Source organism: Vidua chalybeata, chromosome 5 (genome assembly GCF_026979565.1).
Source record: "Vidua chalybeata isolate OUT-0048 chromosome 5, bVidCha1 merged haplotype, whole genome shotgun sequence".
Classification (NCBI taxonomy): domain Eukaryota; kingdom Metazoa; phylum Chordata; class Aves; order Passeriformes; family Viduidae; genus Vidua; species Vidua chalybeata.
In genome coordinates this window covers 37,688,755-37,706,041 of record NC_071534.1, presented here as the reverse complement: position 1 = coordinate 37,706,041, position 17,287 = coordinate 37,688,755, and the positions used below count along the sequence as shown (strand labels likewise).

The window sequence follows — 17,287 nt, the reverse complement described above, 5'->3', positions numbered from 1 at the left end:
CTGTCATGGTTTGACATGGAAGTGAATTTTCTCAGGAAGTTGGTAGGCAAACCAGTCAGTGGTCGGGGTTGGATATTGGCATTTGGACTGACCACTGAAGGCATGGACACACCTCTGAGAACACAGGGGGTTAAAAGCAAGAACTCCCAGAGGCACTGTCTCTTTGGTTTCGGTTGTCGGAGAGTGCAGTGCAGATCTCCCCTGCCCAGCCACGGGCTGGGTGGCGGAGGGGAAGCCATACAGCCTGGGAGAGGTAGGCCAGGGGTGAAGGGTCTGGAACCGGGCCAGCCCCTGTGGACAGAAGGGTGGAGAGAAGTGGAGATGCCTTTGTTCTCCCCCGCAGAGGGAAAGAGACAGAGAGCCTGATGGCACCTGGAATTTGCCAGCAGAGGAGAAGGAGAAGGCGGGGGGAAGGTGCCCAGCCGGAGTTGGAGTTCTGGGCAGAGATTTCAGCCATTCAGGGAGTCTGAACTTTTAACCCTATCCTGGGAAATGAAGGCTCTGTAAAATATTACTCCTCCTCGATTTGAAGTAGAAGAGAGACAGTCTGGGATCTGAGATGTTAGAAGAAGAAATTTTTTTGGTGTGAGGAGATGATGGAGTGGCTTGTGGCTGAACTTCTCTTGTTAGCCATAGACTGAATCAAATTCTCCTGCAACACAGACTGCATTTTTAGGGGGATGCAATGGTGAGCCAAGAGACCTGCTCCAGCAACTACCAACACAGGAGTGGAGTGAACAGAGAAGAGTTGAGGAGGGTGTGGTGATGCCCTCTGTCTTCAGGAAGAAGATGATCTCTGCTCTTGAGACCCTCGGCCCCAGGGGAGAAAGAAAATGAGGGGGACTGTGGTCCCAAAATGAGAAGCTGAACTGTTGTCTCTTTGGGTCCGTGGCAAAGCATCCTTAAAGGAGCCCTATGGGCAGTCTGTCCATGCATGGTGGTGAGAGCACTGTGACATGGAAAGGAGAGTGTCACACTGGCAGATTTTCTCCGGGCGGTGCCATGTGTGACATGGAAACACAGAAGGGTGGCAATTGTGTTTCCTGGGGTGGTCTATGGTGCAAGAGAGACTTCTCTCTCCCTTGATGGACTGAGTCTTGATTATCTGAAGGGTGGCAACTTGATCAGGAATCCCGGGTGGTGTCTCACTGTGTTTTTTTGGAAATTGGGTGGGGGGAGGAGGAGTGTTTTGGAGGGTTTTCATTCTGGATTTAGTGTGTGTGTCTTTTATAGTAGTAGTAATTTAATAAAGTTTTTTCCTTTTGTTATTAAGCTTGGACCTGCTCTGCTCTGTTCCTGATCGCATCTCACAGCATTTATTTGGGAAGGTGCATTTTCATGGGGGCGGTGCTGGCATTGTGCCAGCGTCAAACTGTGACAATTCCTCAGTAACAATAACAACTGGTGAGGCTGGTAAGAGACTGAGGCCCACAGCTGAATGTTTCATTTCCATTGGGTTCTCTGACGCCTAGTGGACAAAACATAAATGCCACTTGTTTTTTAAGCCAGCAAGGTGAGCTCAAAGGCTCTGCATTGCCAGAACTATCATCACTCAGGTACAAAACTCAGTTGTTACAGGGGCAGAACTTAGGCATAATGAACTTCCAAATGTTCACTGGACTCTGCTGCACTGAAATTACTTATCTCAACAGAGGGGCTGGCCAACAGCTGCCAGAGTCATCCCCCCCCCCCCCGATTTTATGAAATACAATTATATACTTTAAGCCTTCTAGTATTATTCTTCTCCCTTTTTTTTTTTTCCAGGCTTGTTTTGCCTTTTCACCTGAAAATAGTGGTTTTCAAGGAGAACATTGCAGAAAACTGCAGAATGCCTGGCCTTTGCCAAATTCACATAACGGGTGAAATTGCACTATGTTGCCACATTTTTCCTCTAAATATCTGCAGAACTACTATTACATTTCATGACTCTTTAAACCTAAATAATTTGATGCAACAATAAATATTGTTCTGTGAAGTACAGAAGGACCTCATAATAACTAATTAGCCCTAGTGGACATTCTTTGATGCTGGATTAAAGAAAAAGAATGGGTTGTGAGAAACTGAGACACAAATTCACCCCATCAACTTTAGGCAGGTTCTTGGCACACGTAAGTAAGGAGCAATCATACTACATCACCACTGCGTAGCCAATGGAACAAGAAAGTCCCTTCCAAGGAGTGATTTGCCCAGACAGTTGTTCATTATTCTCAGGGCATATTTTTGTCTTCGTTCCAGAGTGATCCTGCTGTAGAGTTCCCACTGTAGTTAGAGCAGTTAGCTCTCTAAAGCTATATTTACACAAATCTGGACAGACAGTGTGCACATATGGAGCTATACGGATGAAACTCTTGTTTTTCTGAATTCTCTATGCAGTGCCTTAAACACAAGACCATTCTTTTAGATAAATTCAACTACCAAAAAGCATGCTGAAGTGTTTTCCTTTTTACCTGTTCTTTCCTCTGCAATCGTTTGCCTTGAAGATATCCCTCCACTGACAGTGGTGACAACAACTGAATAGAGTCCTCCAGGTTTCAGGGGATAGAAGTGATATCTGTTAGTTTCACTGGGAACAGTTTCATTTTTAATGACAACATTCTCATGAATCAGTAGCACTTGGTATGAGTCTACATCTCCCAGTGCTCTTGTCCAGTTGGTGAACAAGCTGTTGGTTGATCCCTGACTTGACGCAGTCAGACCTGTCACTTGGGCTGGCACTGAAAAGGAAATTGTCACACTGTTACTGAGGAGAAACAAAATAAAACAAAACAGAATCCCCCAAAGAACACAAGTTTAGTCACACTGAGGAAGTGCATCAAAAGAACATTCCAATTTGCAGCCAGACTCAACAGGACTAAAAATACTTTAACTGGGGACTGCTTCCTGTCTGGGATGTGGTCTATGGGAAACTAACTAAGGCACAGAAAGGTCTTCCAGCCTTTAGCACAACTTTTCTCAGGCAGATGAAAATTATTCAAGATCAGGGAACTGAAAGAGATGACATTTTATAAATACCATTAAATAAAAGCCATCAATTTAGGAAATCATTCAGGGTTTTTGATGACTACTTCAAATACAGTCTGTGTCTTTAATTTTCCCTTTCCTCTCCCATTCCCAATCTTTCATTTCTAATAAATGGCAAACTTGTTTGAAGACCTCAGGCACAGTCATCTATACTGTGTCAGTCCCTTTAATTTTGGGGATAAGTGAGATGCATGGTTATGGTTTAACTTTTTATGCAAGAAGATCTGCAGGATACCAACTTTTATAGCATCAAAAGATGAATTGCTAAACATAACATTTATCTAAGCATAAGCTCATGAACTTAGCAAGACCAAGAAAGATAAAGAAATAACAAAGGAATGTAATACGTAGTGCAAATTTTACCCCAAATCCTCTTTTTTAATTTGGTTTGACAATATTTGGTCAAAGCAAGGGAATGCAATTACTTCTAAAGATTTTTGTTTACATGACCAAGCACAACTGAAATAAAGAAGACTCTAACTGTATAAAATGTGAATGCACTCTTCTGCTCTTGTTTTTTATCAGCCTTTTTGCACACATAGTACTGGTTTAGTAATCATTAACAAAAGCTAGAAAGTTAGGCACAAAGCTGAAGAAAATGGAAAGTTGACCAAATACTCGATCAAAAATCCTTCCTGTTTTATAATGTTCTCATAACATAGTTAGTTCCAACAGGACACTAAAGTGCCACATTTCTGTGCTAAATGCTCATTTCAGTGCTCTTTGCAGGTTTCACTGGAAGCTGACCACTCTGGGACGGAAGTAAGACCTACTTCTGTCACATTTACAGCAATATTTTTCAAGCCTAGTAAGCTGTCCTGCTGCAAGGAAGATTCAGAGGTTTGGAACGCTTATTAAAACCTACGTTCTAGTTAAATAATGCTTGTTCTTTATAACTCAATTTGAATGTAATATTGACAATCAGTGCCTGATGTGTTCTAAAGCATTGACTCATACTAGTGAAGTGGGACCTTTATGCCTGAATAGGTCCCCTAAAGGGGTATAAGTCAGATGGAAGTGAAATTCCAGCTATCTAATAACATAACAGGGAAATCAAAGTATAAAATAAACTTCTCAGGTCTTGGAAGGAGTTATAAAATTTAAATAAGGACCACCATCAGCCCTAGGCATGCTTCAATTCAGACACAAGCAGCTTGTTTTTCCCTGTGCTGTGCAAGACCAGAGCTACATTTTAAAACTTTGCTTGCGCTGGAGAATGTTTAAGTCAGTGCTTAAACAGAATAAAGCAATCTGTATGGTTTAAAACTTGCACATGTGCACAAAATCAGCAGCCTGCAAGGGATGAGAATGGGACCTTCCTTGTGGCAGTCATCATCCTCAGTAACAAACACATATTCTGGAATCAGAAGAGCAAAAAGATTCAAAATACATCTTCAAGGTCACATATGTGACCTTGTGTCTGTCAACCTTGGAATGTTCCCCCAAAAGTAACATTTTCCTGTGTGGTGATGTTTCTCTTTTTCCCAGATGATGAATGCTTTGCATCAAGGAAGTGACCCTCCTGAAAACACACAATGAAAATAGTTCTTCTTATATGGAATCTTGTGCTAATGTAGATTGATTAGATATGACATAGTATTTCAGAAAACTGTTTTGCCAGGAATTACACATCTATTTCCCAAAAATCTTAAATAAATACAGCAATATAACTGACAGTCAGAAATGAGACTCAGACATGTAACTTTTTTACTGAGGAAACAAACATAAGATCAAGACTTTTGAGATTTAGACACCAAGTTAATTAAGTTCACTACAAAGCAAAAAAAAAAATTGTAAAATTGTTAATGGTTGACAGAAGTAAAGATTAAAACAGTTTGACAAGATGATACCTGTTCTTCCTTCTACTGAAGTCCAGTTGCTTAAAGTCCCACTAATGGTAGTGATAGTAGCTGTATATTTCCTTCCAGGTATCAAGTCAGTGAAAGTGAATTCCTTAGCTTCTTTTGCAAGTCCCTTTTTTACAATAGGAAGCTCACTGACTTCCAGAGAAACCACATAGCTGTCCCATTCTGCAGCAGGGGTCATCCACATGACGCTAAGTGAAGATTCATTAGCATGCTTCACACGGAGCTGGAGAACAGGCTCTGGAGCTGGAAAAGTACACAGATATCACAACAAGAACAGAACTGTGTAGTGAGCACACGTGCCCTATCTCAAGCTGTTGTAAGAAACGTGTTCTGTAAGACAGAAAAGTGACAGCAAGAGAGTATCTGCAGTCAAGGAGATTCTTTACCTTTCTCTAAGAAGCCATTCTTACAAATCTAGTATTTGTGCCCCTCTGCCAGTAAAGGACTATTAGCAGCAGACTTTAGCAATGTGCTATGGCTGTAATGCTTAGGTTTAAACTTACATCAGGATATATATTTTAGTGCAAATGAAAATGCAGGGAAGTCAGCGAACTTCCTCTTGAACTCTGGGTGCTGAACAGGGATATAAGACATTTGTACCATAAATCAGGATCTACAACAATGTACTTCTAACAAACAAAGATGCAAATTATAGGGCCAGACTGACATTGATTTTGCATTGATTTATACCTCAGTCAAGCTAAGAGACACTTCAAACTCACAGGGGCATAAAAGAAAGAATCCAATCAGTGAATTTCTTTGTGTTCGTGTGCCTGCATACCCAGCAAGCATGTCTTGCCTAATATAGTCCCTGATCTGATTTTGTCCCTGTCACATTGAAATACAACTCACTTTCCAAGTCTGTGGGTTAATGTAAGAGAAAATTGAGTCACAACAGGGTCTAATAGCTATACTTCATAACAGACACATTATGCACCTCACTGTGGGTCAAACACAGTCATGATACACCCACTGCTGAATATTATTAAATGGACATGCTCTAATCATAGAATCATAGAATCACGTAGGTTGGAAAAGACCTCTAAAATCATTGGGTTCAACTATTAATCACTTAGCTGAGTCAATTAAAAGTAACACCATAAAGTTAAATTACTTGCAACATATGTCAAAGTAAGGAAGATGAGAATGTATCTTGCTCTGATCAAGTTTGCTACAAGTCAGAGAAAGCTTCAGTTCTGTAGCTTCTACTGGTCTTGCTGTTGTGCAAAATTAACAAAATTAAGTCCTCAGGGAATGACAGAGAAGGGTATAGTAGAAAAGGCAGGACCCAGGAAGGGTGAGGATAAAGTAGAATGGCATTATCCTATCTCAAGTTAGACTTGAGTCTTGCCTGTTATTCATACTCCAAGTCTTCCTTTCGTCTGAATTGCACTTATTCTGCATTCACTGAGCAGAAATTCTAACAATTATATAAGAATTATTTTTTTAAATTTGAAGCAAATCAGATGTAGCTTTGACTAACACACTGCAAAAGAATTCCACTCATGTCCCTGCAGTGTATATGGATTTCCTTTGGAAACAAAGACTCGAACAGAGTAACCCATTTTCTTTATGGAGCATAAAAACAAGAACTGGGATGTTAAAGGGCAGCCATACTAAGATACACCTTAGCCATATGGTTAATATTCTTTATACAGACTGGCAAGGAAACATGATGAACAATACAGGAACATCTATAGTGCTTTCTTTAAGACCTTTACAGGGTCCCCTACAATCAGCTACAAAATATAGCAGTGAAATGAACATGTAATATAACACCTGTAATGAGTTGTGACAGAACTGTGATATAGTTCCCAAAGCTTTCACTAAGAAAACATTTACTACTAAAGTAATCCTGAAAGCTCTCACAGAACTGCTAAAATTATTTCTGTAGTTTACAGAGGGAGCTCCTTTTTACTGTATTAATAATGAAATTTGTGGATTCCCAAGTACTCTTCCACTGTTCACAGAGCTGAACACTTTGCACTCTCACAGTACCTAGACAAGCATACCTGTTCTCCCCATGCAACTTGTCTTGCTCTGCAAATCGCCGCTCTCCACAATGACTTCCACTCCATACTCCCTCCCTGGGATGAGGCCCACATCACGGATGAGGTACTCAGTGGTGTCCTTCTCGAGGGTGGTGTTGAGCACCAGGGCTGAGCGGTTCCACAGGAGCAGGTGGTACCTCTCCCAGTCTCCTGCAGGGGGCACCCAGGTCACTCGCAGAGACCGCAGCCAGCCACTAGCACCCGCCTGCAGCTCCAAAACTTTCTGGGGAACTGGAGAAAGAGAAAGAGAAAAAGCAATTCTGAAGTGGGGTATTTCTGGTGAGATGTAAATGTACTGGTAAAACCTGTCTCGCAGCGCAGCTATTGTACACATGCTTGGACCAGCTAGAGCAATGTGAGCTATCTTGTTGCAAAGGTTGGCTTTCATTTTAAAGACAATTTTTACTCTTCCCTACACAAACCACTCACTTATTTTCCTGCTGGTTTCTGACATCAGAAATGGGCAACCCCTCTTAGGGTAGGCAAAATCTTCCCTGTATACTTCTTGGATGCATCTTGCAGTTTTCAGTCAGGTTCCCTGTTGTTTCCTGCACTTAAGCTCACTTAGAAACTGTCTATCAATTTTTCACTGCTAAGGTTGAAACTTCAATCTCTATTGGCCCAATTCTGGTATCAGCAGCAGAAATGCAAAGCCTAATGGCTTCTTTCACAGAAACAGCTTCTTCGACCTTGTGTGCCCTAATTCCTCCCAGCTGTAAAAGGCACTGAGGTTAAGAGTGGTCCATTAAAGCATCCACTCCATCCTGTCCTGTACTTCAAGGATCCTGAATTTACATACCTAACCTTCTCCTGCCTAACCCTTTACTTCTTCAGGTCACATTGGACCACTAAAGCTTTTCTGATTTTCACGGAATCATTAAATATTAGCCAGACCAAGCAGAGACTAGAAGACAGATGCAGACCCTTAGGACAGGACACCTGTAAGCTTCATATTAAAGATACTCAGAAATCAGCATTGGAGCCCTGAGACCATCCACAAGTATTAGCTGATAACTTCAAGGCTAGCATCATGTTCTTATGCTTTATCTAGCTTAGTTAATATTTAATTGATCAGTATCTAGCAGAGGACTGAAACCTCTTTACCAGCATCACAAAATACTCATCAGTTTCACTTCCCAGTGGCATAGCTGGCTATCGGACCTAGAACACCCATATGCCAGTGAATATGGAAATGTGTTTCAAATTCTGCGTGAGTGGATAAAAGCAAACAGTGTATTGTTAGGAAGCACAGATGAACTTACATCATAACAAATAAAGTTCAGCCTTGTCAGGCTGACTGGACATCATTACAACTTAATGTCACGAAGTTTCAGTCTCTGAGATGTCTACATTTCTTACCAAAACATTTCTTGGCTTGTTCTGCCACACCCTCTCAAAACACAGCAACGTGCATTATGTTCTTGGGCACCTGGCTCTCTCTGAGTTACAGAGGGACCCTAAGAGTCTAATCCCTTCAGCACCTGTAGACCTGACAGTCTGGACTTATGAATTTATCTTTACTCCACAGAGCTTCTGCTGAAGTGACTATTTTCAAATCTCTTGATGTCTGTGGTAAATGAAGGAATTGCTTATGATCAGCATCCTTGGAAATAGGACTTGTAATCCCAAACTTTGAAAGCACTGGGTCTAGGTCACAAAGCTAGGGATCAGTGGTGTTGAGTGAGGGCCTGAAGTTCTCCCTTTAGACTGAAATGGTAATCTTAAAGGACTTTAATAGTAGGCTAAACAAACAAAACAGACATGCATATAAACCAGTCCAGCTTTGTACTTTCTGGACATGAAAGACTTCTAGGGCTCTTCCAGACTGCACTGAGAATGGGGTATCAGCTAGGTATGTCAAGGATGTGACTTTCACATGAGATGTTTAATTGTAGACAATAAATATTTTCTAAAACAAATACTCTGCTCTCTTACACAAACATTTTCTACCCTTTGGCTCTGAGTCTATTAGAAATTTATGTATGCATTCTTCACTGAGTTAGAGATTTTTTTTACCATCTAACTTTTGCTCAGGCTAGGCTGGTGTGGAAAAGATGGCACACCTCTAGGACCAGTAATGCTGTGGGAGAATTATGAAGGATTTTTCAGGTTTAGAACTCATACAAAAGATACCTGAAAGAAAATTATTACTTCTGAAAGAAGATAAAAAACTCATAACTCTGCTCTATCCCAGCTGCCACATGCCTTTGTTAATCCACGCTGTTTATAGTAAAAAAATCTGAGACGTAATCTTTTCTGGTTTGTAGATTTGTGTCTGGAAGAAGGAATAAGACTAGACCTTGCAAAATTACTTTAAAGACTGTTAATAATTTGACTACATGCACACTTCCCCATAATGTAACTCAGTTTATGTAGTATGCTGAGCTGAATTCAAGACAACAAAGTTGGTCAGAAGTGCAGTAGTATGCAACAGCTTTTTAACAGACTCACTCAACTATAACGTCCAACAAAAATTCATGACTGTTGCCTGATCACAAGATAAACTGGAGCTGCTTTTGGCTGTCAGATGAACTGTTGCCAGAGAGTCAGCAGGGGGTACTCCTGAAACAGTATTGTGATCTTCATCTCATTTTGCCTGGAATCCAAATAATTTTGTCTCTTACAATGATTTGCTACAAGGCGAGTGCAGGCAAAAATTAGTTATAATGTTCTTACTGAAGCAGAAGACTTACATGTCCTGCCAGTTGCCATCTGATCGGTGAACAGTTCACCACTGATGGTGCGAGCAGTAACCTGATAAAGACGTCCTGGAGTTAGCTTGTCAAACTGTGTCTCTGTGACTGGTGGCTGCACAGTTTTGACTTCTTTAACTGATCCAAGATGAGACAGAGTGATATTATAGAAATTGAGGTTTCCTGAAGGTCTTCTCCACTTAACTTTTAAAGCATCTAAACTGCCATCGTTAGTCACCATCAAATCTAAGACTCCAGCTGGGGCTAAAAAAAGAAAATAAGAAAGAGAATAAAATACATCCACCACAAAACATATAAGACCCCTTGCCTCCCAAACTCCCATAGTTAAGTTTTGATTTTGAATAATTATATGAGATGGACTATGAATGATTTTGCCTGAACAGTGAAGTCTGGTCACAGGGCACATCACTTCCCTAAATCATTCCCTAAATGCCTCCCATGCAAAACCACCACATTTGATAAGATTTCTGTAGAAGAAATTGCATCTTACTCTTCCCAGAAATTAAGGAGAGCGAAGGCATGACCCTTTTTTTCCCTATGTAAGTGTTTTAACCATTGGACGCCATCTTATCATTATCTCTATGACCACAGAACTCCAGCCTGGAAAATGTTTCTGAAAAAAAAAAAATTCTATAACTCTAGTTCTGTGAATCAGTATTTCTTTGTGGGGAAAAAAAAAATCCCAAAAATTCACAAAAAAACATACCAAACCAACCAACTAGGCAAACAAAAACCCCAAACGACCCAAACCGCCATTTAATTTTAAATTTCTTAACCTACTTTACATTTTTTTCCACTTCTTTTTCACACTTTTTCTACTTTCATTTTAGTCTCTAAGTTTGTTGCAGTGGTAACTTAAGGAATTAAATAAGCTTATGGTGTCTCTAACTTGGAACACAAATCACTTATTATTCTGAAATATGTCCTATAATACTATTAGGTTATGGCTTTAGCTTCTTGTTTTGTTGTGACGAATTCTGAAATCATACCTGTCCTGATTGTTTGAAAACTGCTGCTCTCCAATCCTGCAGCCTGGGTTATGATAGAGAGGTTATACAGGTGGCCGGCTGTAAGTCCTGAAAATGTGTAGGAGGTCAGGGAACCTTTATGGTGAATCTCATGAACTGGTACATGATTATCCAGTAATAGCAACCTGTAATGATCCACATGTCCAGAGCCAGAAGACCATGAAACGTGGATAGTGTCTGTCTTGACACTGACCTGAATATTTTTCACAGGAGATGGCACTGTTGGTATAAAAAGAACACTTGCTTAAGGCCTAAGGGTTATCTCCTTCATTTCAGCAATTTTGAATAGATTTACTCTTGGAATATGTTGGGTTTCTTTAGGGTTACTGAAAACCCAACCCCAAATACACAATAAAAATGAGACTCTATTCTTAGCAAACAATTCCTTATGTCAGTAAGAGATTCATATTTTATTTCTACTTATAATCAATAGATACTTCATAAATATATATATATATATATATAGTCATGCAGAAGAATTATACCAAATTGCTAATTTCAAAATGCAGAAGTACAGAATACTGTAAGTGGTTTTACTTAGAAGAACTACAGGAAAAGAAGTCCTACCGGTAGATCCACTTATGTGAAGTTCTGGGGTAGTCTTATTTCCAGCAATGGCACTGAGGACAATGTTGTACTTATTCCCAGGAATGAGACTGGAAAATGTATTTTCTGTTTTTGAAATTCTTCCTGGTATGGAGACTTCTTGTATCTTTTTATTATCACGATCAAGTAATACTAGGTTATACATGTCCACCTTTCCTGAGGAAGGATTCCATTGAACCTGCAAGCTTGTGAGTGTAGTTTTTTCCTTATTAATTTCCAAACGAGATGGTGGCAAGGGATCTGTAGTTAGGAAAAAAACCCAGAAAACAGAAACCATTTCTTGCTTTGGGATTGTCTGAAATTTTATACAGCAGCACAAGAAATCTTCCAAATCTCTCCCTTTATCATCATCATGCTGCCAATACTTTTTGAAAAGTTTCTTCTTTCTATTTATAAACACTGTGCATTGAAGCCAGTCTATAAGAGAGTCTTGAAGAATTCGGAAATATTACTTTTATGTATTTGTACACACTCACAAGACATAGACATAGCAAAACACTTCTACTGTGGATGTATATTGCAAGCTTGGAAATTTGCTGGTAGTAAAACTGTAATAATAAAAATAGTAAACTGTAATAATAAAACTGTAATAATAAAAGAAACAACATGTAAACATGTAAACCCAGCAAATTATACTCAGTGCCTTAGTATAATGTAGCTTTACAGATGACAGCAACAGCTTTCATTTCCTAGCACTCTAAACACTTTATCAGTTATGGGCATGAGCATTTATATAATTTTAAGGGCGATGATTTAGTATTAGCTTCAACGACTTCAAACAGATTCTGATAGAATATGCTTCTGCTCTGTTGTAGCTCTGTTCATAAAAAATTTAAAAAGACCCAAACAGTACACTGGATATACCTTAAGGAACTAATATTGGGATTACTTCTCTGAAACTCTCAACATTCATTATGTTGTTTATTAAGAAGCTCTCCAGTAAAATCACCTGTGAAATAAGATTCACTCTAAAGGAAAGGCAAACTGACCAAACCTATAGAATTTAGTTGCTTTTATTCTCCAGGCGCATTTCATCACTCACAAGACTTCATGCAAACCACACAAAATGTATTACATGTTGATGTACTAAGGTATTTATATTTATGTCTTCCAATAACGTTAAGCAAATGCTTATTAAGAAGATATCATGAAACAACCCAAAGCAGTGCAATCAAGCCTTCATCAGTTGGGATGTAAAGTTTTCCAACAATTTAGGAATAAATTTGCCTACCACAAGAGTACACTCTGTGCTACTCTTTCCTAGCATCAGACCAGGAGTGTAAGGTGCATCCAGGCTGAGAACTGTGGTCTCTATATGAACAGCACCTCAGCACACGGAAGAAGACTATTTTTCCAATACAGTCATTGCTGCTTGGTTCCCTGAACAAAGAAGACGAAAAAGTTTCAATCACATAATTAAAAGATGCAATGTAAAGGCTGAAAGGATGAAGCTGAACCTACCCTCCACGTACAAATACATAAGTAGGAGGGCCTTAGGAGCCCTTAAGCTGCTTTTTCTTCAAATTCTGGATGGTGTGGAAGGTTTAATCAATTCCTACAAAGCTCTGCTAAGAACAGAGTAGTGTCAAGTTTTGGTGGTATACTTTGTCAATCAAATACATTAGGAATGTCAAGGAAGCAACTCCTTCCTTGGAAACATTCAACAACTGACTGGAGATGGTCCTGGGCAACCAGATCCAGGTGGCCCTGCTTGAGCCAAGCACTTGGACCAGATGACCTCCAGAGGTCCCCTCCAACCTCAACCTTTCAGTATTTTGAAAAATACTGTGTCTCTTTGAACCTATGTCTCTGCTTAAACTCAAAGTCTTTCTTTGGACCACAGAGATGTTAGTGCTCTTCAGAAAAAGAGATAAAAATTAAACAAATTGATTTACAAAATCAATCAATAAAACTATCTTTTCTTGACCACTTTTTTGAAGGCCAAACTAAGTCTGCTTAAATCTGAAAAAGAAGAAAGTAATGTTAAAAATCAATTCAAAGACCAAGCACATCAAACTTCAGGCCAAATAGTTAAAACTTCACCCAGTTACAGCAACTGAAACATAAGGTTTTAATGAAAAGTGTCAGGAAATCTTAACAATAGGCTTGACTACCAGCTCCACCTATAATATATACTAAGCCACTGAAGACTATTATCTTGGCAAAAGTGAATAGTGGGGGTATAATCTTGTTCCTTGAAGGCAATTCTTCTAATCTGAAAGGTCAGACTTTGGAAGTCAGAAATAAATTCCAGCACTATATATGGGCAGATGCATAGCCAGCTGAAAAAGTTTTATTTGACTGACATTGAGAGAACAGTCATGATAACTATCAAGAAATTTAACCCTCCTTCTGACTAAGTTAGAACAAAGTCGACTGTTCTTTAGTCCTGCAAAAGTAATCATCATTGTCATCTGTATTATTTGCCAAATTTGACAAAAATGATAGCTGCATTTTTAGAAGCACTTTTACTGTCCTGGGTAATCTGTCTTCTAAGGTGCATGAGCAAAGAAGAAAGTTGCGTGCCTAGAAGGTGAAGTTCAGAAATTCAGACTTTATCTAATCTATCTGCTCCAGAAAACAAAACACTCAGTGCTTTGTACATCCGCTAGAACAAAGGAACAATGAGACTGGGAAGTGCCTGGGCTGAAAGAGCCCTGGATGGAAACAAACACTTAAAAAACCATTTACATTGTTACACACGTCTCTGTTGGCAATGATACAACACCGATATATCACAGAAATAAAATATTTTCATCAAGATATTTTTATACCACTTGACACTATACAAATTAATGTCCCCTGGTCTACAAAGGCATCTTCCTTAGATGGTCTTTGAATTCTATTGCAACTCCATTTTCACTTTTGGGGAAGAGGACATGCTTTCTCTGCACAGCTGCTGCAGATCCAATTTATAGATATGGTGATGTCAAACTCCAGTGACATGACTCCCAGATACAGACTGTAAGCACAGAAACACACCTGCCTTATGCAGGAGAAAACAAAAACAACTGGGAGGTATGAGCCCAGGACTTAATAATGGGGAATTCCTGCCAGTCTGAGTTATCTTCCTACCATATTATCCATTTTTTTCCTAGCTTTCTCTCTTCATAAAACAGTGACCTACTTCATAAGCGCTGAATCTTCATTTCTGAAGATTAAGTAAAGAGGGTTGATTTCATTGTCTTTACTAAACACAAATATCCATTTCTTTGGGATGATTCGCAACTTAAGAGAATTTTTAAAATATGGTTATTTATTTTCTTCTTGTACTCTGTCTTTGAAATGATGATCATAACCATTACACGATTACAGATGATAGATTTATACAGCCTACAGTTAGAGCCATGTCACGTGTTGCTCCTACAGATGGCTAATAAATCAAATTTGTCCCAAACAACTTGAAATTTACAGGAGAGAACACATGGCCTGGGTATACTTCTGGCATTTAGAGAGTTACATATTAGAATGAAAAAACACTCTAACAGTCTGTATCTTGGAAGATAAAGTTCTATCTTCCCTTCATTCAAATATTTAATGGATTTTCTAACAAAAAAATTATTTACCTGTAGTTCCCTCAGTACAGGAGGCTTGGATTGGGTAGTAACATAACAGCACTGCAATATTTTTGTAGAGAAAGATTAAAATGGCATTTATAAGTCTATTTTAGAAGACATAGTTGAAAGTGGGGTAATTGCCAAATTGTTTTCCATGTCTCTCTAGACCAGTATCTCTTATCTGCATTTCAATTCTGAATTGAAATTTATAAATTTAATTGTATTTTAGGCTCTATTAATATACTACTGTTTTTAACTAGACCTAGTCATTCATTGAAATATAGTTATAGTGGTTCACAGACATTTGGAGATTTGAGAACTTAAAATGTATCTTACTTGTAACCAGGAATGACAAAAACCTACCATCTTTTGCTATACAACAGTTTTGAAATGGAAAATTTCTCTGTAGCTCAGAGCTGATAAATGGTGTTATCATCTTTTTCTTTCTTTCATATTCTACCAAAATAGCACAAATGTCCCCACTGTGTGTGTTTCCATGTCTACATATACATGGCTTATAAAGTGCATATGTGAATTTTCCATCATTTTTATGACCTATTTAATTCTGCTCTACCAGATAAAATACTTTCTGTTTTAAATTTACAACCCACAGATCAAAACTTCTTGAGTAAAGAGAGTCACTTTAGAGAACTAGTGTGGATTCTTGTACCACTATTTCATACATCATTAGACTTTAGATCTAGGTATCCACAAGTGAAATAGAAGCTGCTTCTCCATTAAAAGATTCACAAGAGTGAATCTGGTGTTACTTGAGAGTTTATGGAATCTTCACAAGCTGCACAATTATTCTATCGGAATATCAAACTTGCAAACAACATAGACCATGATTTTAATGTGACATTATATACTGAAAAGGCCAATATGGTCCTCTCCAAGCTTTCACATTACCACTGCAACTGTGGCATGCATTATTCATTGCTTTCACCGTAAGTTTCTAGTCAGAAAAGATCACACTCAAAATTTAACCAAATGTTTTGGATTTTAAGTGCTTAGCTACTCAAGTACTTTGTATAAGAAACCTGATGAAACCTAAACTCAGAACTGGCACACAAAAATTTTTACAGGATTGAATAGGAGCAAAAAGCTAGTTTCTGAACTAGGTATATAAACCAACCTCTAACTTTCTCACACTTTCTCATGTGTATTTATTGTATCAAGATGATACAAATGTTCAAACATTGTTTTGCAAAAATAAAACATGTGAGATGGGATTCCTTTCACTTCAACCAACTACACTTCATCTTCCTGGTCTAACCTAGCCTCCTTTGATAGCCAGTGGAGAAAGCACCTTCAATGGACAGCTTAGCCCATCTTCCTTAGGAAGGGAACCTCACTGACCAAGGTCAGACTTGATAACCCATGATAACTCAGTTCCACTACCACTGAAATTGGTGGAAATTTTGTTTACAATATGGCTGGAAAGAGTGCTTATACTTCCATGTTCACAGGACAATTTCCAGGAACGCATGCCTATGGACATTCAGGCTTATAGACATTAAACTAAAACTACTGTCAACAAATTACAAAGGAACAGGTGAAAAAGAGCTTCCATGAAATTGGTTTAAAATGCTGCCCTTAGTGGAAACATAAAAGGAATAATCCTCCCTCATTCTGTATTGAAAAGTTTAGTATGGACAATACAATACGGGTTGTTCACAGGCATAATTTAGAAAAATTCTTTACAAAAAAATTTTAGGGCTAATTGTGTATTTTGAACACCATCAAGCAATTCAACTCAAGGAAAGCAAGGAACCACAGAGCAATCTGAGTAGCTCTCTGCAGGAAACATTCATGGCTCCTCTATTCTTATTTCATGCTTTTGACTGATCTCTGCTATCCAAAATCCAAATATAAACCTCACTTCAACTATGGTATACCAATTATCAGTATTTCAACATAAATTTCAATCAGACTTTTCACTTTGATGTCAGCTACATAATATGACTCTAATGATCAGCTGCTTTCAATCACTTTAATCCTTGAAAAATCTATTTAGTGATAAAAAAGTCATAAATGGCATGTACAAGCTTCTGTGTTAATGGTTATGCATTAATCAAAATATGCTTTAAAGTGGTATCCTCTCACCTTCTATGCAAGTGTTCAATAATAGAACTTTACAGAAATGATGGTGATTTATATCTGTCTCTCTGATAATGGTTGATTACTTCAATTTTCACATTACAAGTCATCAATATCAATATTAAAAACAATCAGCATGTCATCAATATCAATATTAAAAACAATCAGCATGATGCACAACAAATTTAAATCACTATCTGCATAGAAACTATTGCTTATTTTCACTAACTCACATGACTTGTGCTTAATGTATAGTTATGAGAGCAGCAGACTTGTTAATGGATTTTTTAAAACTTGAGTTACCACTTCAAATGAATGGAGAGTATTTAGTGCATTTGTATG

The 17,287-nt window shown here is 38.5% G+C and overlaps 1 protein-coding gene across 6 annotated transcripts in view; it reads right to left on the bottom strand.

The window, feature by feature from the left end:
- PTPRB (protein tyrosine phosphatase receptor type B) overlaps positions 1–17,287 on the bottom strand; it is a 64,789-nt gene that overhangs the window by 30,201 nt on the left and 17,301 nt on the right. For all 6 annotated transcript variants that reach the window (XM_053944362.1, XM_053944356.1, XM_053944358.1 and 3 more), the window contains 6 exons: positions 11,250–11,528; positions 10,644–10,901; positions 9,634–9,897; positions 6,902–7,171; positions 4,872–5,132; positions 2,448–2,714 (listed from right to left, as the gene is read on the bottom strand). In XM_053944362.1, the coding sequence (XP_053800337.1) occupies positions 2,448–2,714; positions 4,872–5,132; positions 6,902–7,171; positions 9,634–9,897; positions 10,644–10,901; positions 11,250–11,528 (1,599 nt within the window). The remainder of the gene's footprint in view (positions 1–2,447; positions 2,715–4,871; positions 5,133–6,901; positions 7,172–9,633; positions 9,898–10,643; positions 10,902–11,249; positions 11,529–17,287) is intronic.